The sequence below is a fragment of the Pipistrellus kuhlii genome, unplaced genomic scaffold, assembly GCF_014108245.1.
Source record: "Pipistrellus kuhlii isolate mPipKuh1 unplaced genomic scaffold, mPipKuh1.p scaffold_m20_p_3, whole genome shotgun sequence".
NCBI classification, from domain to species: domain Eukaryota; kingdom Metazoa; phylum Chordata; class Mammalia; order Chiroptera; family Vespertilionidae; genus Pipistrellus; species Pipistrellus kuhlii.
This window is the reverse complement of record NW_023425529.1, coordinates 8049823-8074970: the sequence shown is the minus strand read 5'-3', so window position 1 is coordinate 8074970 and position 25148 is coordinate 8049823. Positions and strand designations below refer to the sequence as shown.

Here is a 25148-nt window from a genome sequence, read left to right as displayed (position 1 = left end):
ATATGTTTAAAAAAATAAAAAATATTTTTAAAAAAAGGTTAAGATGGTAAAATTTATGGTTTTTTTTAATACCACAATTTAAAAAAATTGTTTTAAGAACAAAGAGGAGAGCAGCCCGTGGTGCTCTCTTCACATCCGAATTTGTTTAGCTTAAAAAGAAAAAAAAATTGAGGAGCCTTGCCATTAGTTCTCCAAGGACAGGGCTTCCAGAGTTACAACCACGCTTGCAAAGACCTCTAGGTTCCGCCAGGGGTCGCCCTCGCCACCGGCCTAGGCTCCGCCCCTCTCCCCGCCCACCAGCTAGTTTTCTCCAATCGCGACCCTGGCCCCGCCCCTGCCCAAGTCTTTTTCCTGCATCCGGGCGTGGGTGGGCTGGCTCTGAAGCCTCGCGAGCAGCATGGAGGTCGACGGCGAACTCCAGTGCAGCCCGGGCTCTTCCTCGTCCCCCGAGGGCGGCCCCGGCGTCTCGGTGTCCCGGGAGCTGCTGACGGCGGGGAGCGGCGGCCGCGGAGGTGACGGGCGGGGGGCTGCGGCGGGGGCGCGCACGTGCGGCCGGGAGGGCCGCGGGGCCGTGTCCAGGCCCGGCGTCCCGGAGGGGGCCCCGGGTGACAGCAGGGATGGCGGGTGGAGGGCCGGCGCCGGGGCCGGGGCCGGGGCCGGGGGCCGGGGGCCGGGGGCCGGGGCGGGGGTGGGTGGGTGGGAGGTGTGTGGTTTTTCTTTTCCACGCGGCATGGAGCGCCCATTCTGTCCAACGCCTGAGCATGCACCTCCCCTAAGGCTCTCTCTGGGCCCAAGCAGTTGGCTTGTCGGGAGCAGATCATTGTTATGGGTCATCCCACCATCCCCACCATCTCCCTCCCACTACCTTCCCCCCCTCCTCTCCCCCTCAATCAGAGAACCAGTCCTTAGTGCCGCTTTCTTTTCTTTTCTTTTTTTAAAAATATATTTTATTGGTCTTTTACAGAGAGAAAGGGAGAGGGACAGAGAGTTAGAAACATTGATGGGAGAGACATCAATCAGCTGCCTCCTGCACACCCCCTACCGGGGATGTGCCCGCAACCAAGATACATGCCCTTGACCGGAATCGAACCTGGGACCCTTCAAGTCCTTAAACCGTCGGCTCTATCCACTGAGCCAAACCGGTTTCGGCATAGTGCCGCTTTCTTGTAGAGGGGCAGGTCCATGGAATCCACACGGGATTTCAGACCCCATACTAGAGAATTAAAAATCACGAACTCGAATCCCAGCCCCACGAGTCATTAGCTGTGGGACTCGAGGGGAGTTGCTTATGTTTTCAATCCCCCATTTTGTAGTAGTAGCTATAGAATTGTTGAGAGAGAATTTAATCCTCACAAGGCCTCGTGCAGAAGGCTCTGTTATCTCCGCTTACAGACCAGGAAACAGAGTCACGGTGTATATCATACAGGTAACTTGCCAGAGATCCTATGGCTGGAAAAGAACAAAACAGAGTTGAATCCAACAGGTCTGCCTCCAGAATCCAAGCTCTTGATGCTAATCCAGTTGCTAGGCCTAAAGTAGGAAACGGGGAATGATTGTGGAGCTCTGCTCTGTGGGCAGACAGGATTTGGGTGCCCGAGGGAGGGGATTTTGCAGGGATTGGAGGAGTGATGAATAATGAGACGGAATAGATGGAGTGGAGGTACAACTTCTCCAGAGGACAGTTTTGTTTAGGGTGGGCATCTTTAACGAAGGGGAACTAACCAGGCTGCCATATTTTACAAATGAGGAAACCAGTGCTCAAAAAGGTTAGGGATTTGCCAGATGTAACACAGCCAGTGGCCTCACGGAACCACCACTGCCTCCATGCTGTCATGGCAGAGCAGCTTTTGCCACGGGTGGATTTCTGATCCAGAAAGGCACGGTTTAGGGTGCACTTACTCAGCACCGGTGACACAGAGACAGGCTTACGAAAGGGAAGATAGGATGTACAGGTTTGAATTCATGTGAAGAACTAAGATGTTGTAGTGGATCTTGGGGTGCTTCTCTTTTTAAAAGCGTTTTTGGGAAATGTGGGATGGTCAAGACTTGAGAATGGTCACAGGAAGTTTGCTGACTGGCTCCTGTTTCTTAATGCCCTATAATAAATTGTGTGTGTGTGTTTGTTTTCAGGTATATGGGACAGATTGCTCATCAACCCCAAGCCTAATTCCAGAAAGAATTCCAGTCTTCAAACAGTTCGGATAGAGAGGAGTCCCTGTAAGTATCCTTTCCCCTCCCTCCCTTCCAGATTTAAATTCTGCCTAATTAATCAGTTCGTCTCTGCCTTGTGGTCAGATATTAAACCAGAGTCCAGCGGAGAAAGTCTTACTTGGGGATTTACATTGTGAAATCTATGCCTAAGGATAGAATTCCTTACATATTCTCCTGCTTTAAGACAGTAATAACTTTTCCCAGAAAAACTCTTTGTGGGATGTATTTTTGGAAATCAAAATTAATGTGTGGTGATTGCAGGAGGGAGGGGTGTGGGTGAGGTGGAGGAGGTATAGTGGGATTGAAAAATATATTTTAAAACTTCCTGTTAATCTCTGGAAATTTTTTTTTTAGAAGTTACTGAGCCCAAATTTAATATACATGTATGAGAAAACACCACCACATTCTATTAAATTAGACACAATTATTTAAATGGTAAATGTTACTCGTAACATAAGAGCCAATTATAGTCATTAATTGTTCCTTCATAAGTACTATGTACCACACTTGGACTTTATTCATATAACATCAGTAATTCACTTTAAAAAGTTTATTATTTTTTTTTAATTTTTATTGATTTCAGAGAGGAAGGGAGAGGGAGAGAGATGAAACATCAGTGATGAGAGAGATCCACTGATCGGCTGCCCGAAGCCCTGGGTATGTGCCCTGACCGGAAATGGAACCGTGACCTCCTGACCCACATCATCGGGCTTGCCCTTTCTGGACCTTTACCACCGTTTTCTTTTCTCTCGTACTCTGGACATTTTGCCACCTGTTGTGTAGCTGTGTCAGTGACTGTTTTGAGAGCTAGTGATGTGCTGGGCCTCATAAGAGAAAGAAACTGTTATCCCATGTTTGTTGATTCCCTTGTTCCTAGCACAATGCCTGGCAGTTACCACCCCTGTTTTACAGATGAGTAAACTGAGGTTTCCAGTGATTAAATTAAATGTAATAGTTAGGATTCCTGTTATTGTAAATGACTAAAATCCAACTCAGATTTCCTTAAATATGAAATAAAGAAAGAAAAAGAGAGAGAGAGAGAGAAAAGAAAGGAGGGAGAAAGAGAGATCGAGGGAGGGGAAGGGATGATGAGGAAAGGGAAGGAAAATAGAGAGGAAGGAAGGAAGTTATGTTGCTCATTTTATTGGGCAAAAACCAGTGATTTCATATACATCTGCATCTCTTAGCTCTTCTCTCCTAGGTGTTGGCTTCATCTAGAACAGGCTCTTCTCCCACGTCTAGCAAGCCGGCCAGTCTATCAGCAGCTCCAGGCTTACACTCAGCAGCTCGCTCAGTCATTCAGAAGGAGGATCCCCACCCCCACCCCGAGCATTTCAAACCATGTTTCAGGGTGATCTCTTATTGTCCTGACTAATTCATGGTGTCACTGTGTATGCCACTGAACCAACTCATGGTGGCTCAGGTTGCAGAGCATGTAGGCACATCCAGGGTGAGAGGCAGGAGTTTGTTATTAAAAGAAAGGGGAATAGATGGTAAAAACAAATGCTATTTAATTAACATGCTCAAGGCAATTCCGATAATCAGGGGTGGAACTGGGATTCTATTACGGTAATAATCTTGTTGGTCTGATACCACACCTGATGCACTTAACTATTAAGTCATAGGGCCTCCTTTTTTGCTTATTTGTTGAATGCCAGCGGTCGCCAACCAGTGGTCCGAAAGATTGGTGACTGCTGTTCTAGGAGATTATAGCCCTGGGGATATATGAAAAACCCAAATTATTGGTAAATAATTGCTGAATTGTGTTCATCACAGGACCAACCGGTATGGCTCAGTAATTGAGTGTTGACCTATGAACCAGGAGGTCACAGTTCAATTTCGGTCAGGGCATATGTCCCTATTGTGAGCTAGGTCCCCAGTAAGGGGTGTGCATTGATATTTCTACCTCTCTCTCCCTTACTTTTCCTCTCTGAAATTAATAAAAATATATTTTTTTAAAAAGGAAGTCAGGCCGAAACCGGTTTGGCTCAGTGGATAGAGCATCAGCCTGCAGACTGAAGAGTCCCAGGTTCGATTCCGGTCAAGGGCATGTACCTTGGTTGCGGGCACATCCCCAGTGGGGGGGTGTGCAGGAGGTGGCTGATCGATGTTTCTCTCTCATCGATGTTTCTAACTCTCTATCCCTCTCTCTTCCTCTCTGTAAAAAATCAATAAAATATATTTAAAAAAAAAAAAAAGGAAGTCAGAAGAGGATGGAGATTTTTTACATGAAAGGAATATGAAAATTTTTAAATTATAATTTAAAAAATATATATTTTATTGATTTTTTACAGAGAGGAAGAGAGAGGGATAGAGAGTTAGAAACATCGATGAGGGAGAATCATCGATCAGCCGCCTCTTGCACACCCCCCCACTAGGGATGTGCCTGCAACCAAGGTACAAGCCCTTGACCGGAATCGAACCTGGGACCTTTCAATCCTCAGGCTGACACTCTATCCACCGAGCCAAACCGATTTTGGCTAAATTATAATTTTTACTATTAAATTCACAAATGTTTTAGAGAAAATACTGGATTTTACAATTTGGACTTTGGGCAAATAATGTAAGTTTTGATAAACTATGTTTTCTCTCTTTAGTATTGGACCAGGTACAGACCTTCCTCCCACAGATGGCTCAGGCGAATGAGAAGCTAAGGAAAGAAATGGCAGCTGCACCTCCCGGTCACTTCAATATTGAAAATATTGATGAGAGTCTTGGAAACATTATACAAATGGTAACTATACTTAGTTTTCATTTCATATAGTAAAATTGCCAGCATGCCTCATCACCTAAAAAGGGCGAGAACTTTTCCATTTTCATTTCACAGTTACTTTTCTTCCTGGTAAGTCAGCTCATGTTTCTAGTCTGCAGAGGTACTTGGCCATTTAATGATTAAGGATCTTATATATAGGTTAGCAAGCTTCCCTGGGTGAAGTTGAGGGATTAAATAATACAGAGTCCTAAGAGGGCTTTTCTAAGTCAAATATAATATATTTGCTATCCTCAAGCATTCATTTAGTAAATGTCCTAACTGGGTTTTTCTTTTTTCTTTTTTTTCCAAAGAAGTAATCATAGTTGAAAATGCAAAAGTTAGTGTTAAGTTTAATAGAATACATTATCTCACAGAACATATTACATAAGCCACGTGTGAAAAGGGTCTCAATTTAGACTCAGGCCTTATTTCTGCCCTGGAATTCTGTTATAATAATCGAGTCTGGACAGAGCTGACACCATTGTTGGTAACATCTAATTCGTCAGCAAATCTGGTCAGCTCTACTCCAGAATATATCTCTCATCCAACTTGGCATGAGCTCCACTCCTGCCACCCCTGTTCCTAATAATCACGGTCTCCCCTTTGGACTCCGGGAATAATTTCCCAGCAGGTCTCCTTGCTCTCACCCTTTCTTCCCTAGAGTCAGTTCTTCACAGTGTGTGTGGCCCACCATTTGGGAACAGAGGAGCTTCCTGTCTCATTTCTGATCAATTCAAAGTCCTTCCAGGCCTATGCGATCCTGCCTCCAGCTGCTCGCTGACCCTGCCTCCTGTCTAGTCCCCTCATTGTCTGCACTTGCATTTATTCCCCTTACTCCAGGCCTTTTCCCTCTTTGTAGAATGCTCTTCCCTGGACTTCTGCATCTTGACTCTCTGTCTCTCTTATCAATCGTCACCTCTTCCAGTGACCCTCTTGTTACCTTATTCTGCTTTATTTTTCTTTCTTTTCTCCTGCACTATGCTATATATGTAAGTGTTGATTGTCTGTCTTTTCCCTATTTGAACAGAGGTCAGCAAACATTTTCTGTAAGGGCCAGATAATGAATACTCTAGGCCAGTGGTCGGCAAACTCATTAGTCAACAGAGCCAAATATCAACAGTACAACCATTGAAATTTCTTTTGAGAGCCAAATTTTTTAAACTTAAACTTTTTCTAGCGCCACTTCTTCAAAATAGATGTGCCCAGGTTGTGGTATTTTGTGGAAGAGCCACACTCAAGGGGCCAAAGAGCTGATGTGGCTCATGAGCCGCAGTTTGCCGACCACGGGTCTAGGCTTTGTGGGCCACGCTGTCTCTTTCCTGACCATCATCTCTGCCGTTGTAGCCTGGAAGCAGCTGTAGGTGAGACTTCATGAATAGGCAAGTTCTACTGACTTTACTTATGGACACTGAAGTTTGAATTTCATATAATTTTCGTGTTTCATGAAATATTGTTCCTTTGGTTTTATTTTTCCTCTACCACATAAAAATATAAGAACCATTCTTAGTGCATGAGTTAAACCAAGACAGGTGGCAGGCTGGGTTTGGCCTGTAGGCTGCCAATCTCTGCTCAAAAACAAAGTCTCCACAAAGGCAAAGATTTTATTGTTATTGTTGAGTCTTCAGTACCTGGTGTGGTGCCTGGCTCATGTTAATAGTTGTTGAATGAAAGTGTATATACAGGGCATATAGAATTGGGTTATGGGGGCCTTTTTATTTTTTTAAATATATATTTGTTATTGATTTTTTTTACAGAGAGGAAGGGAAAGGGATAGAGAGTTAGAAACATCGATGAGAGAGAAATATCAATCATCTGCCTCCTGCACACCCCCTATTGGGGATGTGCCCGCAACCAAGGTACATACCCTTGACCAGAATCGAACCTGGGACCTTTCAGTACGCAGGCCGATGCTCTATCCACCGAGCCAAACTACCCTGTTTCCCCGAAAATAAGACAGTGTCTTATATTAATTTTTTCTCCCAAAGTTGCGCTAGGTCTTATTTTCAGGGGATATCTTATCTTTCCATGCGCTAGGTCTTATTTTCGGGGAAACACGGTAGCTGGGCGTGGGGACCCTTTTAGACTTAGAGTAAATATAGATCATTGTGGTGGACTCTGTCAATTAAAAGAATAAAAGCGCCATATTGAATTAAAAACACGTCCTTTATGCCTTGGCCAGTGTGCCTCAGTTGGTTGGAGCATCATCCCATGCACTGAACGATCGAGGGTTCGATTCCGGTCAGGGAACATACGCGGGTTGCAGGTTTGATCCCCAGTCAGGGTGCTTAGAGGAGGCAACCACCAGATGTTTCTTTCTCACATTTATATTCTCTCTCTTCCTCTCCCCTCTTCCTCTCTCCCTCCCTCCCTTCTCCTTTCCCCCCCTCTTCCTCTCTCCCTATCACTTCCTATTTCTATAAAAAATCAATAAGAACATATCTTGGAGTGAGAATTGAAAAACAACATGTCCTTTGTGCTTCGGTCTTGTGCTAAATGTTGGTTGTTCCCAGTGTTTTATTGTACCTTTTTAGGGAAATAAGTTTCTCATGTGGTGTTTCTGCAGGATGTGGCCTTGTTTGAGATGAATCAGTCCGATTCAAAAGAAGGGGACAGCTCTGAAGAGGATTCTCAGGACAGTTCCGAATCAGAGGACGAAGATGACAGCAGCTCTTCTGAAGTCACCGTAGATAATATCAGGCTTCCTCGTTCGGAAGGTGGGAAAGGCAAGATAGAAGTCCTGGACAGTCCTGTCAGTAAAAAAAAGAGACAGTGAAATAAATTATCCAAGATGCAGGGGATTCACGCCTGCTAATTCTGCGAGAAAGAATGTGGCTTGCTGGTTATTTTGCATTTCAGGTAGATGGTGCTTTCATGTCACGTCGGATGTGTTTTGTTTCTTGGAGAAAAAGAAGCTGACTTTTAAGTAGTTGGAATTGGTAGCATTGGGGGATCTTCTAAGAGGAGTCGGTCTTTGATCTCAAGCTGAAGAGATTCAGTTTAGAAAGCTGAACTATTTTGGGTGATGAGTGAATTTTTTGGCAACTGTTTTCTTCAGCATAGACTTCAGACATATCAAGCTTATTTTATTTTTATTATTGATTTTTTTTTAAGGGAGAGAGAAAAATTAATTTGTTGTTCCACTTATTTATGCACCCATTGGTTGATTCTTATATGTGCCCTGACCATGATTGAACTGGCAACCTTAGCATATCCAGATGATGCTCAAACCAACTGAGCTACCTGGCTAGAGCTTCAAACTTATTTTAAATTAAAAATATGAGTCACCTGTTCATTTTAAATTATCTCGGATAAAAAACCTAGGTGGATTTTGTTTGTTCTTATAACATCAAATTTATTTGTTAGCATCAAAATGAGGAAGAAATTTTTAAGAGAAATCCTTTTATAATAAAAAAAAATTATCTAGATTTAGCTGCCCTCAGGCATATGTCCTCTTATTTAAAAATATATTTGTTTCCAGTTTGAGCTGGAAATCTGGTTCTCTCTGGGTTTCATCACTGTTGGTACCTCTGCAGTTCCTCGATGGCTATAAAACGTACTGGTTGGAAAAATTGATGTTTTGTTTTTTCTTTTTTTCATAAAGCAAATTTTTTTCTCAGCTACACAATTGTTCATGGTTTGAAACCTATCAAATGTAGAAACTAGGGACACCACAGGAAAAAACAGAATTAAAAAAAAAAGATAACAGCTGTTTTCTCATTCAAAGCCAAAAATGGTCCACTGAAGTTGACTCTGCTCAGTTCTGACCTTGTTAAACTGTTTCAGATCGCATCTGCCATGGGGCTGGCTTTGCTGAGGATATGGGTATTCTGTCCTCTTAATGTTTTAGAGCTCTCTTTCAAATATTTTTCTCTTATTCCTCATACCAGCCTTGTAAATACTCTGAAGATAATCCCCAAGGTTCTTTCTGGTATTTCCCATTGGAAACTGGAACCAGATCTCCCAGATTGTGCTTCATGGATGCAGGAAGAAACGAACAGATCTGGAAATAGAACTTCTAAGCTGGGAAGGGTAATGTGCTATTCTTCATAGCACCAAACACATTGTGATGAGTTATTAGTGTAAATATTTAAAGATTGTCTTCTACCAGATAATTTATTATGCTATAGGTACATTATGGGAAGAGTTGCATTTGCCTGGTTCACTACTTAGCATGGTGCATGGTATACAGTAGGCACTGAATACATCAATGAACAGGTGTATGAGGACATTGTAAGCCAAGGTGGGCTACTCCAGGCAGGGGATATGAAGGTGTAACTTTACAGGAAATACATATCCAAGCAGAAAAAGACTGAATGATCAGTAAAAGACTGGTCAGTCTAAAAATACATACTAGTATGTACAATTTAAGTATTTTTCTCCTGCCATGGCTATTGCATATAATAGAACTAAGCTTCCTATACAGTTGAGGGACTTAACTAAATTCAGGTCCTCTGCACATTTTTATGATACAGAAGAAAAAATTAAAACATGAACAATTACTATATGATACATATGTCATTTTAATCAAGTATAAAATGTAATAGTTATTTGATGTACAATGCTAGGAATGGCTAATTTTTAAAAAAATATATTTTATTGGTTTTTTTACAGAGAGGAAGGGAGAGAGATAGCTAGAAAGGTCGATGAGAGAGAAACGTCAACCAGCTGCCTCTTGCACATCCCCTACTGGGGAGGTGCCCGCAACCAATGTACATGCCCTTGACCGGAATTGAACCTTGGACTTTTCAATCCGATGCTCTACCACTGAGCCAAACTGGCTTTGGCAGGATTGGCTAATTTTAAACAAGGTTAGATTCTAGCCTCATACATTGTACTAAGATAAAATTCTACATGGATTAAAGATTTAAATATAAAGAAAGAAAATTATAGGGGTTTCATACTAAAATGGGGGATATTTAATAATGTAATTGGGCAAAAACTTTTTTAAAAAGCAGAACATTAAAGCCCCAAGTTAAAAGAAATAGAAAGTTTATCCACATAAATATAAAAACAGTTGGCAAATACATTTAAAGGGCAAGGGACCAATTGGGAAAAATATTTACAACATAAGACAGAGTGAGTGCCATTAGTATAAACAAGGGTCTTAGAAATTAGTAAAAAATTAAAAAAAACATTTTTTAAAAAATGTATCAATAGAAGACCACAGGACGTAAACAAGTAACAAAAGTGTTCAACCACATTTATCAAAGAAATGCCAATGAAACCAAGATTGTATTTCTTACTTATCAGCAGATGAAACATCTACTTACTGAGGTCTTTCTGTGTGTCAGCCACTGTTTTTCTTTTTTTTACTTTTGAGAGTTGCCATCATTCATATGTATATAAGAATTTATTGAGTTGTACATTTAACATTCATGCACTCTATGTATGTTATACCTTCATTAATAAGCTGTTTTGTTTGTAAACAGTTTGTCTATTGGAAAGTAAGCCACTGTTGTGCTTTGGTTGATCTGACCCTGTGCTCTCTGCTGGATGCTGAGGTGAGAGATGATGGCATCCACTGGGAGAATAGCTCTGTTTCTGCTGAGGTTGATGAAATGTTCTCTTCAAACTTGTGGGGTAGTGTATTGTCTATGGCTCTGCGACAGTTAGAAATCGCAGAATTCCGTGTAATGGTCTCTGCAACAAAGATTTCATTCTGAATGAATCTGCCGTCTGTTCTCATAACACTTTAATTGTGCATCAAATATTATAAAAAAAATTGCCTTGCAAAATAGTTTGTGGTTTGTATTCTTGTGCTTATATCCACTATTATGGTAGGAAAGACAAGGACAAATGATGAGTCTTATTTTCATCTGTGTTTTCCTCGGTGCCTAGCATATTTAGTGCCTTTCATTCGGTTGGAATGTAAAATAAATGTTCATTAAACTGTTTTTCTCTCTTTATGTCAATAAAGTAATTCATCTTAAATATCAGTGGTTCATAAGCTTGGGGGGGGGGGGGGAAATATGATTGGTAGACTTTTCTCAAAAGTTTAACGTTGGAATCTTTACGGTTGACTCCCCACCATGCATTCATGGAAAAGTCTTGCCAGTGATTAGTTTGGGTATGGGTGTGGGACGTGAACCTTCCCAATAAGGCATGAGCCAAGTCTTGTTAGTAGACTTTGAGAAGGGCAAGTATTTATCATTCCTAAAAAGGAGGCACATGAGGAGCTGGGTCCTTTCTAGAGAAAGAACTGGATACTTATTACTGATATGATTCCTGGGATTCCCTTCTAGTAGCAATAAATGGAGTCAACTCTTGAGGTACAGTCAGCACACCAAGGACACCAGAGACAAGAAGCAAGGACATCGAGTCCCTGCATTGAATAACTCTAGATTGAACTGTTGCTGAATTTCTTGTTTTGAGACAAATTTTCTTATTGTTAAAATCACCTTATGAGATATTCTGCTAATACCTGTTCCACAGATGAGAAAACTGGCATGGAAATACTAAGCAGATTTCCTAAGGCTTCACAATGGGTAGTTCAGTCACACACCTGGCCATCATCATTGGCCTGCTAGTCACTGTGCTGGGAGCACAGGCTCTGAAGCCGCCTGGATCAGATCCCAGCCCAGCCACATCTCAGTTTCTCCATCTGTCAATGGGAATAATAGTGTCCCTCGAGGAGTCTTAATAAGGAATTAATGAATTAATATAATATGCTGAGAATAGTAAATGTAGGGTATAGAAATCTATACTAATAAAAGAAATATGCAAATTGACCATAACTCTGTGACACCAGTTAGGAGTGGGTATGCAAATTAACCCAACAAAGATGTTGGGTTAATTTGCATATGCAGGCGTGGAGCAGCTGGGAGAGGCGGGACGCCTGCTATGACAGGGAGGGCAGGGTGTGGAGGGAGCTATAGGAGCAGCACTCCAGCTGGAGCGATGACTTACAGGCTCTCAGGTGGCCAGGAGTGAAGCCAGGGGAAGGAAGGCCTATTCTTACACAAATCTTCGTGCAATGGGCCTCTATTAATACATAATGGGAGCAAAAACTTTGAGGAAACTTGATAAGATTAAAGATTCCTACATCCGCCGGGACCGGTTTGGCTCAGTGGATAGAGCGTCGGCCTGCGGACTGAAGGGTCCTGGGTTCGATTCCGGTCAAGGGCATGTACCTTGGTTGTGGGCACATCCCAAGTGGGGGGTGTGCAGGAGGCAGCTGGTTGATGTTTCTCTCTCATCGACGTTTCTAACTCTCTGTCCCTCTCAATTCCTCTCTGTAAAATCAATAAAATATATTAAAAAAAAAAAAAAAAAAGATTCCTACATCCTTTGACACAGAAATTCCACTCCTAGGGATTTATCCAATTAAATAACTATGACTTTGTTCACAAATTTATACATGTTTTATTGTGATGTTTCAAATAGCAAAAAGCAGACCTACTAGTAAATATTCCAACAATAGAGAGCATTAGTATAAACAAGGCTCTTTCAAATTATAATAGTAAGCTAAAGCCACCAAACATGCAGAGGAACATTTATGGGCATGGAAAGATGCTTACAGATGATTAATTGAAAAAGCAGGCAACAAAGTCATGTACACTTATATTGATTCTGTAAAACAATATATGCCTAGAAAAAGTCTGGAAATCTCAAATGATATCTGGTTATTTCTGTATGAAGAGTTTATGGTAGTCTTACCTTCCTGTTTTACATAATTTGGTATTATTTAATTATTTAAAAATCCACTTGGGTATTATTTGCAAAGTAGTAATAATAAGCCACCCTATCCATAATGTCTCATAGCTGATGATATTCCAATAGCTATTATTTTCTTGGAGGGTGGTATGGGGGAACCAAATTTGGTTCCTCATCTGGTTTCCACCTATTTCCACAAAAGCTCTTGCAGATAATGTTTTTTAGTTTAGTGTTTTTTTTTAATACTATATATATTTTTTATTGATTTCAGAAAGGAAACATCAATAATGAGAGGGAATCATTATTTGGCTGTCTCCTGCATGCCTCTCATTGGGAATTAAGTCTACAACCTGGGCATGTGCCCTGATGGGGAATCAAACCTTGACTTCCTGGTTCATAGGTCAACACTCAGGCTTTTGTTATTATTATTGACAGAATGCCAATCCTGGAGTGAGGAGGGGGTGTTCCTATCTGGTTAGGGAGGCAAATAATTTTAGCAACAAGTGGTAAGTACTACTAGAATGTTCCAGACAAGTGGGAGCGTAGAGCGAGACACTTTGGCCAACTTGGGGGTAGGAAGGCCAGGGAGGCTGGTTAAGAGGGCGGCTTTCGAAGGGCCTGGGGGAATGGAATTAGAAGAAATGTATAACTGCTTCAAGTGTCTGCACCTCCCCAGTTCAATGACAAACAGATCTCAGCTTCATCTTTTAGCAAAATAATCAGTGATCTGAAGGCTCGGTGATAATTTAATTACTCGGTGTGTTAATTAAATCACCCAGTAGTCTGTGGATCATTAGGTCCCAACTCACATTCACTGGTCATTTTATGAATTCCATGGAGCCTTTGATTCTGATCAACAGTCCGATGTAAAAACTCCAGCCAGTAAGAACTTTAGAACTCACTGTGGAAAAAAAAAAGCATTTAATCTGAGGCCCGAGCATGGGCTTCGGGAGGCCTGGAACCTGGGAGGACATTTGCAGAATTATGTGTGTGCAGTGAACTTGGGGAGTAGAAGTGAAACAGAGGGGTTCCATTTTTTATCAAATTCTCAAGGAAGGGTATGGCCCAAAGAAGATTAAAAACACTGCTACTGAGAGTCACAATAGAAGGTAAAATTAGCCTAGAAGAACAGGCATGTTTTTGTTTGCCATCTCCTCTATCATGAAAATATTTGGGAACATGATATTTTAAATCATATGAAAGCAGTTCAAACACTGCATTTAGAAGTGGTTCCTTTATAATAAGGGCTTTGTCATTTATTCAGATATGAACCCTGAGAACATTCATTCCAACTGAGAACTTCAGCTGTGCCAAGCTCGGATGGTAGATGAGCTGCCGTATTATAAATAACAAGTGCTTTTAAACAATATTCACTCTGTGGATCATGCCAGGATCACCTGATACTCTTCCTTTGGAGTGCTTTTCGTCTTTGATTTTGTTATTGTTGCTTACTGATTATGGATTTCCTACCGTCCCCTGATGGTAGGCTGCCAGAGTCTTCATAGTCACAACTATTCCCTTAGGGCTTCTGCAAAGCCAACGTGACTGCAGACATTTTACTTTAAAAGGAGGAATAATAAGAGTGAATTGCTCTGCCTATTTTCTAGTCATACAAGAATGGTGATCGTTTACCTATTTATTTTTGTCTGACAACAGACAATGAAATCTATGAGTAAGGTGTGAGTTGTACTCATTCCCACTTCTTGAGCACAGACACCTTGTTAAGGGTATTATGTGGATGATTCCATTGGATCCCTCCAATGCCTAATGAGACAGGGACTTTACCTATTTTATAGATTCCAAATCTTGCCTCTGAGATAGGTCATTCACTTGCCCAAGATCACACAGCCAGCGAGCAGCAAGACCAGTAAATAGAAAATGGAAAACAAGATGTCCTCAGAAAGATGGGTGAGCTTTAGAAAGGAAGGCACCCCTTCCCCCTGGACCCGTGGTTGGCAAACAGTGGCTCTTGAGCCACATGTGGCTCTTTGGTCCCTTGAGTGTGGCTCTTCCACAAAATACCATGACTTGGGTGAGTCTATTTTGAAGAAATGGCGCTAGAAGTTTAAGTTTTAAAAATTTGACCCTCAAAAGAAGTTTTAATCATACGGTTGATATTGGGCTCTGTTGACTAAGGAGTTTGCTGACCACTGCCCTGGGCCATTGTTATTTTTCATCTGTGGCATCTTCTAGTGCTGCTGTCTCGGGCACTGTGTCAGGACATGGATGAGAGAGAGAAAGAGTATAGGAGCCAGTGGTGGCTGAAAAGGGTTGACAGCAAATGAATTAATCCATCTACTTAATATATCTCAACATATTGATTAAACAGTGATGGTGGAAACAGTTAACTTTTATTGAATATTTGCCATGACAAAGCACAGGGTGAGGTGCTTTACTTATAGTATTGCACTGAGTCCCCATCAAAAAGCTCCTGAGGGAGGCATTACTCTACCCATTTCACAGATCAGGAAGCCGAGGCTCAGAGAAGTTGCATAAGTTACATAGCTAGTAAGATGGGATGATGGGAACCAAGATCAGTCTCCAAAAGCTTTACACGATAGTGGTGGGTAAAAGTAGGTTTATGGTTGTAACTATGCAAAAACAGTTATTCTTGTATTAGTTGTTATTTATTTGCATTACAACTGTAAACCTACTTTTGCCCACACCTATGTATCATATAAAATTTAAAAGCTATTGATGGATTCAAATCCCAGATAAGCGCTCCCCGCTCCCGAAAAAATAAAAAAGCTATTGACTAGAATGTAAACTATTAGGGGTCAGAGATCATATCATTACATTTTATATATACTTTAGGACATAATATAGCACCTTGTACCCAAGTAGGTACTCAAGAACTGTTTGTGGGTTGATCACCCATCACAGGGGAATGAAAAATAGAACATCAACGTCACAAAAATATATCTTATTTCAAAATAAGATATACTAGGAGAAGGCGTATAGCTCAGGCACAGGTGTAGTGCTCAGACATGTGGCCGATGGTCTTCATGGCCCACATGTGAATTTTTGGCTCGTGGCAGCCCTCTTCAGTGTGTCGAGAACGAAGGAGCAGTGCTGTCTGCTGAGGGCTTCCTGTCGTGGCGTTGTTCTAATATTCCAGCGTCACCGTCTTGGTTTTGAGGTATTCGTTTAGCGCCTCCTCACCTAGGGGAGAGAAAAACTGTTGGTGGACAGTGTTCACAGGTGGCTGTGAGGTCACCAGACTTTCGGACACAGGTGTGGGTGTCTAGGTCACTAAGCAAATAGAATGTGGCCCAGACCAGTGTTGCTCAAACGTTAAAATTCCTGTGAATCGCCTGATGATTCTGTGAAACTACAGATTCTCATTCAATTAAAAATGGTGTAGGCCCCACCATTGCGTTTACTGTGTCTCTATCTTTTAAAAAAAAAAAAGTGTTTTTATTCATTAAAAATATTTTTTTCAATTATAGTTTATGTGTAATATTTTGTGTTAGTTTCAGTTGTACAGCACAGTGGTTTAGACAATCATACACTTTACAAAGTGTTCTCCCTCCCGATATTTCCAGTACCACCTAGCACTGTACATAGTTATCACAATATTATTGACTTCCAGAGGCCTGGTGCACGAAATTCATGTACTTGGGGGAGGGTGGTGTGTGTGTGTGTGTGTGTGTGTGTGTGTGTGTGTGTGTCCCTCAGCCCAGCCTGCACCCACTTGCAGTCCTGGAGCCCCCTAATCGATCACCCTGCAGAGGGAGGCCCCGCCCACCTGCTGCGGTACTGCAGGCCAGGTGGCCTGGGCCTCCCTCTACATTCTACAAGGTGAATGTGGGGCAATGGCAGAGCCCCCTTCCTTCTTTCTCCTCCCCTCCCCCGACCAATCGCATCTCACCCCCTTGGCTGGCCTGACACTAGTGCGTGTCATAGTGTGTTTGTTCCGACAGTCGTTCTGCTGTTTGGCCCTTGGGTCGATTTGCATATTACACTTTTATCATAATAGATATTCTGTGTTTTGTACTGTACATGCCCACGACTGTTTTGTAACTAACTACCAATCTGTACTTCTCGACCCCTTCACCTTTTTCACCTGGTCCCTCGCCCTCCCCCACTCTGGCAGCCATCAGTCTGGCTGGCCTCTGTATCTATGAGCCTGTTTCTGTTTGTTTACGTACACTGTTCTTTAGATTTCACATATGAGTACGTCACACGGTATTTGTCTTTCTCTAACTGACTCATTTCACGTAGCACATACTGTGTCTCTTGATTTCATCCTTTCTTCTCACACTTGCTTTAATCTTGAGTTATTTTAGACATTTAGTGTTGCCTGGGTGTACAGTGTGTGTGAAGTCTTTATGCCCTAGGCCCGAAAAATCCCTCATCTCTCACTCACTGACACCGGAGCAACTGCCAGTCCTAGAGGCTCCATTTATGGTAGATGCCTTGTACAGGGGAACCATTTTTTAATCTCTTAAAAAATATATTAATATATATTCAATATACATTAATAATTATATATTAATACATATTAATATATATTATTGATTTTTTTATAGAGAGGAAGGGAGAGGGAGAGAGAGTTAGAAACATCGATCAGCTGCTTCCTGCACACCCCCCACTGGGGATGTGCCCGCAACCAAGGTACACATCCCCTACTGGAATCGAACCCGGGAACCTTCAGTCCTCAGGCTGACGCTCTATCCACTGAGCCAAACTGGCCACTATTGTCTTTTATAACCAGATTTTCACTGTATCTTTTCTATGTTTACATACATCAATACTTAGCATTTTGTTACACTTGCCTATAGTCTTCGGTACGAATCGTATTTTAAAGATGAGGAAAATGCAGTTTTCTTGGGAACAGAGAAAGCCACATCCAGGCAAATATAAATAGGCCTTGCTTTCTGTTCCTACTCTGAGCTAGACAATCATCAACTTCTAGCAGTTAAGGGCATGAATGCCACAGGCAACACTAATGAGTCTGTGATTTCTGACAGTTGAGCTAAAACAAGGGTTCTAACCTTACATTAGAATCACCCCGGGGAGCTTTTAAAACTCCTGATCCAGGAGCCAGTGAGCAGGCAGCCAAGGTGGGTGCCAGTGGGTCACCCCACAAATCAGCCCTGATCGCCAGCCAGGCCTAGGGATCCCACCCCTGCACAAATTTTGTGCATTGGGCCTCTAGTATTCTTTAAAATGGAAAATGAGGCAGGTGGAGTTTGGTCCTTGGCCTCCCTGTAGGCTGCTACTGAGTGTGCTGGCTGTTGGGCTATGTGGCAACCTGGGGACTGTTCAGTGTTTGAGTCATTTGAAACATTTCTGCCCTACATCATACTTCATCTTCCCTATTTTATAAAGTAGGGGAAATTAAATATCATAGGAGCCACTTTCTGTGGACTTTCACCTCTGGCTCCCAGACCCTATTAGCCATCCTGTCTTGGACAGGATACCATCCAAAGCCTTTCAAGCATTTGAGAGTCCCTTTCTTGAGAGTAGATAAAGTTTTTCATTTTAGTCCACCCCATTGTCTCAAGATCATGATTTGAATTTCTTGATTTCTCTGAAACACTCTATAGAAGTGTGTCTAGCCCCTGCCAGGGCTCAATTGGTTGGATCATCATCCTGTACACCAAAATGGTTGTGGGTTCAATCCCCAGTCAGGGTGCATACAGGAGGCAGCTGATCAATGTCTGTGTATGTGTGTGTCTCTCTCTCTCTCTCTCTCTCTCTCTCTCTCTCTCTCTCTCCCCCCTCCCCCCCTCCCGCCCTTCCCCTCTCCCTTCTTCTCTCTCTATGAAAATCAATAAAAACATCCTAAGGTGGCCAAACCAATTTGGCTCAGTGGATAGAGTGTCGGTCTGCGGACTGTAAAGGTCCTGGGTTCAATTTCAGTCAAGGGCATGTACTTTGGTTGCGGGCACATCCCCAAAGGGGAGTGTGCGGGAGGCAGCTGATCAATGTTTCTCTCTCATTGATGTTTCTAACTCTCTATCCCTCTCTCTTCCTCTCTGTAAAAAATCAATAAAATATATTTTTTAAAAAAATAAATAAAAAAAATAAAACTCCTGATCCAGGTCACACCCCAGAGCAATTACATCTGAATCTTTGTTATTTTTCAAAGCTCCCTGGTGATTCTAATCCAATGTGCCACAGGGAGCCACCGGGCTCCGGGGGTTTAAAATTGGGAGAGGAGAAACTATTAGGCAAATTCTGTTATAATAAAACAGAGACCTGAAGCTGGGCCTCTATACTCTACCATAAGACAAGTGGACATTTTCCTTGCTTTATAATTGTATTTTCTCGAAAAAAATCTCCCATTGTGATTTGGATGCAGGGATGAAAGCTGGATTAAAGACACGAATTAAAAAAAAAAAAAAAAGACTTTCCATCTCAATGGCATTTAAAATGAGAGCTACCTTCATTGCTGCAAATACATTGCCCCAAGTCATCAAGAGAAAAGTGTAAAAATACCCAAAATCAACCAAACATATATTAGTGGACTATAATGTCAGTAAATCACAAATATTTCAGTTTTTGAAATATCGTGCTAGACTGACTGTGGGAGTAAGAACATGGGCTCCATAGCCAGATTGCTTGGCATTGAATTCTCTGCCAGTGGCTGGCTGTGTGACTTTGAGCAAGTTACCCAACCCCTCTGAGCCCCTGTTTTCCTCATCCATTAAATAAAAATAATAAATGTACCTGTCTCCCAGGGCTATTGTGAGATTGCTTGTGGTCATGTAGGTAAAGTAGTTAGAACAGGCCTCCTGGTTTAGCGTTCAGAGTAAGCTACTACTTAAATGTGATGGTGTCACTGCCCATCATGAATGATACTTAGGGCTTTCTACAAACTCAAAATCCAAATTCCCAAATCCCCAGAAACCCCTGCCAGTTGCAGTGTTGACTCTGAAAGCTTGCCAAGTAACTCGGAGATAGCTGGTAATTGCCCCACACCCATCCTTCCTGTCTTGGTTCCCATGAACACTAAGCCAAATTCATGCTGAATGTCAAGTAAAAACAAGAACCGAAAAATGAACCTATCTTAGTTAAAAGATACTGTCAGAGGTTTCTGCTTTCATTGCTAATATATGTTTTTTAAAGGAAACACTTTTCCCACTCTGTTTGTGCACTTTTTTGTATGTTCAAAAAACTGTTTAATATTAAAAACAAACAAACAAACAAACAAACAAAAACTTAGTTGCCCTAGCTGCTTTAGGTCAGTGGCTAGAGCATTGGACTGCGGACTGGAGGGTCCTGGGTTTGATTCTGGTTGGACACGAATCTCGGTTGCAGGCTCAAGCCCTAGCCAAGGTCAGGGTGCAGGTGGGAGGTAATGAATAGATGTGCCTCTTTCACATCAATGTTTTCCTTTCTCTGCCCCTTGCCCTCCCTTCCACTCTCTAAAAATAAATAAATAAATAAATAAATAAATAAATAAATAATCAATGGGGAAAATATCCTTGGGTAAAGATTAATAAAACAAACAACCTAGTGCCCAGTAAACCCAGAATGCCCTTCAAAATAGTACATGGGCCCTCGCTGGTTTGGTTGAAGGGTCCCAGATTAAATTCCGGTCAAGGGCACGTATGTTGGTTGCATTCTCAATCCCCAACCCCAGTGTCTCTCTCACATGGATGTTCTCCCTCCTTCTGTCTCTCCCCACTTCCTTCCATTCTCTCCAAACATCAATGGAATGATACCCTCAGGCAAAGATTAACAACAAGAACAACACACACAGTACATGGGTGTTGCATGAAACATGAAGCAGACTTGACTGGACACAAAGGATCGCGCAGGAGAACAGCGAAGCGTACCCAGGTCTTTGCCGAAGCCGGACTGTTTGACTCCGCCGAACGGGGCCGCCACGTCTGTCTTGTTGTAGGTGTTAATGAACACGGTTCCTGCCTCCAGCTTCTCGCTCACGTACATTGCCTTGTTTATGTCCCTGGTAAACACCCCCGAGGCCAAGCCGTACTCCGTGTTATTCGCTCGCAGCAACACTCCATCGATGTCCCTGAGATGTTTTTAGGAAGACATAAAGCTTCATTAAATGTAGGGCACAACGCTCCCAATGATGTTCTAATATTCCCCTCTCTGTGCCAGAAACAGGAGCACGTGATTGCTAACCTGCTTACTATACGTTTTTATAAATGAACTGTTCAAGCGTATGTAAAACAAAACAAAACAAAACAAAACAAAAAACCCCAGCCCTAACCAGTTAGGCTCAGTGGATAGAAAGTCGGCCTGAAGGGTACCAGGTTTGATTCCGATCAAGGGCATGTACAGTGGTTGCAGGCACATCCCCAGTAGGAGGTGTGCAGGAGGCAGCTGATCGATGTTTCTCTCTCACCTGTGTTTCTAACTCTATCCCTCTCCTTTCCTCTCTGTAAAAGATTAAATTCCAGTCAAGGGCACGTATGTTGGTTACATGCTCAACCCCCAACATCCATGTGAGAGAGACGCTGGGGTTGGGGATTGAGCATGCAACCAACATATGTGCCCTTGACCGGAATTTAATATAAATTTAATTTAAAATTTAATATATCAATAAGATATATTAAAAAAAAAAACAAAAAAAAAAAACAAGAATGCAGCCCAAACCGGTTTGGCTCAGTGGCAGAGTGTCGGTCTGCGGACTGAAAGGTCCTGGGTTCGATTCCGGTCAAGGGCATGTACATTGGTTGTGGGCACATCCCCATCCCCAGTTGGGGGTGTGCAAGAGGCAGCTGGTCGATGTTTCTCTCTCACTTGTGTTTCTAGCTCTCTATCTCTCTCTCTTCTTCTCTGTAAAAAATCAATAAAATATATTTTTAAAAAAATGCAAATGATCTCCTTTGTCTTGACTTTTGGTGAAACTTCCTGGTATGTGGGGGTATAAAATAAACACACCGTATCAGCTATGGGTCACTCTCTCTCCAGCAGAAGAGGGCAGCGGTCCCACCCAGTTCCCAGCTTTTTCCTTTCATTTTGTGTCTTGTCTCTTTCTTTCTTCTATTTCTCAATCCCCAGCTCCTCTACTTGAAGGACCAGATCATCTCTCTGTGCTGGACTCGGAAAAGAGAGACCCCGCCACAATCCTGCCCTTGGCCCATATCCTGGTCTGTCTCCCATTAGATGGTAAGCTACTTGAGGACAGAAACCATGGCTTATCTAGGCCTATGTCCCCAAAACATGGCCTCTTCTATCTGCATGTTTAACACAAGGCCTATCCGTGGGGGAGCTTATAACGAAAGGAAGGGAATGGCATCCTTGAATCCATTTGTCCACGTTTACTCACTATAGCTTAGTGTCCCTCAAAGTCTTTTATAATGTCTATTAAAGACCAAGAAATTCTTCTGAACGTTACATTCTGTTTCTTTCCAGCTTATCGCTGGTTGAAGGAAATCCAAAGTTAGAATTCAGAAGGATTTTGTGGAGTGTATCATGAGTCTGTGGTATTGATCATTCTTAGAGGAGCTCAGTTATCATACAGCGTTCTTTGATATGCTGGACAATCTGGAAAATTCCATGTGCTCTAACAAATCAGGATACCGTTTACAGTTGGTGACATGGTGATTGTGGCTGTTTCTATAAGAAGCTGAATATGAGGCTTTGGGGGCATAATCCCCTAGGAAGGCAGCAGTCCTGTTTGGACAAAATCAGACTTCACAGATGCTGCCTTCCCTAGGAATGTAAATGTGAAAACTGGTTCTGTTGTTCTCAGTTATTTACCTGTTCCAGAGACATTTCAAGTGTCAACTGTACAAAAACGAAAATTTGGTCAGCTAAAATCCCATGTCAGCATTAATTTAGGAAGCAAAAGTATATTTCATTCAACATTAGTTAGCACTCTCTTCTCAATAGTTAAGTCAACTATTCTTATAGTAGAGAATTCCATGTTCATTGCTTTTTTTATGCTCTGTATATAGCTCAATGGCAGAATAATCATAATAATAAGAAAAAAACCAACAACGTATATAGTCAAAACTCGTTCAATGGTGCCCAGAGAACATACCCGTTTTGGAATTTAGAAATGACCATGATGGGCCCAAAGGATTCCTCTCTGGCCAGGTACATGTGGTCTTCCACGTCTGTGAACACCGTCGGTTCCATAAAAAAGCCTATTTGAAAAACAGAGGAAAAGAACGTCAATTTTAGGTTAATCATCAATGAACAGTTCTTATTTAATTACATTACATACCTTTTTCTTCTCTTTGGGTCAGTGAAACCAAGAAAACTTTCATTCTCCTAGTTGGCATTAACATTCCTGGATTCTTATATGTATAATGCTTTTATTACAGGCATTTCAATTAAATGTAAAAATAGACCATATAGAATCATGAATAGTAAAATAATTATTTATATTTTCTAGATTTGATTCATTTTTTTTACTTGCTGAAATATCTTAGAGGAAACTCCAGAGATTACAACTTTGACCTCCAAGTATTTCAGTACAAATCTAAAAATAAGGACATTTTCTTACACACTGCACAATACATTAGCATACCTAACAAGTTCATGCTAATTTCTTATTCATCGGTTACACTTCCATTTCCGATTGTCTGGAAAGATCTTGTTACAGTTGACCTGTTCAATTCAGGATTTAAATAAATTCCACACGTTGTATTAGATTGTTAGATATCTTGTGTCCTTTAATCTAAAATGTTTCCCCTTTATCCCTGCCCTTTATTTTTCATGCCATTGATGTATTATCAGACCCAGTCACTTGCTGTATAGAATACCTTGCATTTTAGATTTGTCATTGCTTCTTTGGGGTAATATTTAATTTGTTCTTTCTATCCCCTATATTTCATGTAAATGGAAAATTTGACCTACAGGCATGGTCCGGTTCAGGTTATTTTGGGCAAGAATACTTGACAGGTGGTGTTGCCCACTGCATCTGATAGGAGACACAGGTATCCAGTCGCCTTGCTCTCCCTGCTAAGACTGACCAGCGGTTCTGAGTGGTGACAACCTGACCCCTCCATTATAAAGCCGTGTTTTTCTCCCTCTGCTGGAAGCAATCTTGGGGGTGATACTTTGGTATCTTACAAATGCTCAGGTCCCCAGAGAGGCCAGGCCCAGAGCAGCCGGGTTGGGAGCAGCCAGGTCCAGAAGAGCAATAGCCAAGCCCGGAGCATCCAGGCTGGGAGCGGCCAGACTTGGAGCGGCCAGGCCCGGGGCAGCTGGGCCCAGAGCAGCCGGGTCTGGTGCGGCCAGGCCCGGAGCAGTGGCTGCCAGGCTGGGAGCGGCCAGGCCCGGAGCAGCGGCTGCCAGGCTGGAAGCGACCATGCCCGGAGCAGCCGGGTCTGGTGCGGCCAGGCCCGGAGCAGCGGCTGCCAGGCTGGGAGCGGCCATGCCCAGAGCAGCCGGGTCTGGTGTGGCCAGGCCCGGAGCAGCGGCTGCCAATCTGGGAGCGGCCATGCCCGGAGCAGCCGGGTCTGGTGCGGCCAGGCCCGGAGCAGCGGCTGCCAGGCTGGGAGCGGCCAGGCCCGGAGCAGCCGGGTCGGGTGCGGCCAGGCCCGGAGCAGCGGCTGCCAGGCTGGGAGCGGCCAGGCCCGGAGCAGCCGGGTCGGATGCAGCCAGGCCCGGAGCAGCAGCAGCCAGGTCCAGAGCAACTAGGTCGGGAGCGGCAGTGACCAGACCCGGAGCAGCTGGTTGTGGAATGAACCAGAGCAACAGAGGCCAGGCCCGAAGCATCCAGGCCCGGAACAGCTCGCTTCTTGCCTGCCCCTGCCCCACGGTGGCCTCTCAGACATGGCTGGAAACTTTTGTGGGAACTTGAGGGTCTGCTGAATCAAGTGATGAAGGCTTAGATCTGGATGTGTTGAGTTAGTATAGGGCTGGGGTGTTGATCTGTGAGTGCCTTGAGTGGGGCCTGGATGAGGCTGGTTGACCTATTTGGAAATGTCTTTTGTGTGAAATGTATCATTGGGCATGTGGTGGTATTATTGATATGAGAAAATGCTAAGTAACAGATTTACTATCTGAAAAGGGATTTACTATCGGGGAAAGGGAGGGAGGAAGAGACTGAACATAAACTGTGCACCTATAAATGAGGACAATGGGGGATGGGGAGGGGGCAGAGGGTGGGGTGGGAACCTGGTGGAGGGGGGAAGAAATGAGGAACCTTTGTAACAATATGAATAATAAAGATTGATTTAAAAAAAAAGATTTACTAATCTTCATATAGATACATATATATTTACTGCAGGATTCTATTTTGTTAAGAATTTTTGCTTTTGCTCATAAGGGATATTAATCTGAAGTTTTCTTTTCTGGTGATGTCCTTGTCTAGCTTTGATACCAGGGTAATACTGAGCTCATTAATGAGTTGGTAAGTGTTCCTTTCCCACTATTTTTAAAAAGAGGTTGTGAAAAATTGATATTATTTCTGTCATAAGTGTTAGACAGAATTCACCAGTGAGAAGTCATGTGGGCCTGAACTTTTCATTGTGGAAAATAGAACTTACTAATTCAATTTCTTTACTTGATACAGATCAATTTAGATATTTTCATTTCTTCTGGATACTTTTGGAAATTTGTATTTTTCATGGAATTTACCCATTTCATGTAA

At 42.6% G+C, this 25148-nt stretch overlaps 2 protein-coding genes and 1 long non-coding RNA gene across 5 annotated transcripts in view; 1 reads left to right on the top strand and 2 right to left on the bottom strand.

Moving 5' to 3' along the window:
• Positions 1–339: 339 nt before the first annotated feature.
• NOPCHAP1 (NOP protein chaperone 1) lies at positions 340–8650 on the top strand. Its single transcript, XM_036458548.2, has 4 exons — positions 340–512; positions 2131–2217; positions 4809–4945; positions 7527–8650. Exons 1-4 carry the CDS (start codon positions 398–400, stop codon positions 7734–7736), a joined length of 549 nt encoding a protein of 182 aa, XP_036314441.1. The 5' UTR covers positions 340–397; the 3' UTR covers positions 7737–8650.
• LOC118730518 lies at positions 8559–11618 on the bottom strand. The gene is made up of 2 exons (XR_004991499.2): positions 9739–11618; positions 8559–9524 (listed from the first exon to the last, which is right to left on the bottom strand). It is a non-coding gene; the product is annotated as an uncharacterized LOC118730518 (long non-coding RNA).
• A 3327-nt stretch (positions 11619–14945) lies between these two features.
• ALDH1L2 (aldehyde dehydrogenase 1 family member L2) overlaps positions 14946–25148 on the bottom strand; it is a 47509-nt gene continuing 37306 nt past the window's right edge. For all 3 annotated transcript variants that reach the window (XM_036458535.2, XM_036458536.2, XM_036458534.2), the window contains 3 exons: positions 22587–22692; positions 20407–20606; positions 14946–15778 (listed from right to left, as the gene is read on the bottom strand). In XM_036458535.2, coding sequence (XP_036314428.1) covers positions 15723–15778; positions 20407–20606; positions 22587–22692 — 362 coding nt within the window. In that variant the 3' untranslated portion in view covers positions 14946–15722. The remainder of the gene's footprint in view (positions 15779–20406; positions 20607–22586; positions 22693–25148) is intronic.

Bases quoted from the DNA above. Each gene is read 5' to 3' on its own strand.
- NOPCHAP1 (XM_036458548.2), top strand. From the start codon at position 398: ATGGAGGTCGACGGCGAACTCCAGTGCAGCCCGGGCTCTTCCTCGTCC. The intron at 513-2,130 runs GTGACGGGCGGG...GTTTGTTTTCAG, and splicing joins GGGGAGCGGCGGCCGCGGAG to GTATATGGGACAGATTGCTC. The intron at 2,218-4,808 runs GTAAGTATCCTT...TTCTCTCTTTAG, and splicing joins TCGGATAGAGAGGAGTCCCT to TATTGGACCAGGTACAGACC.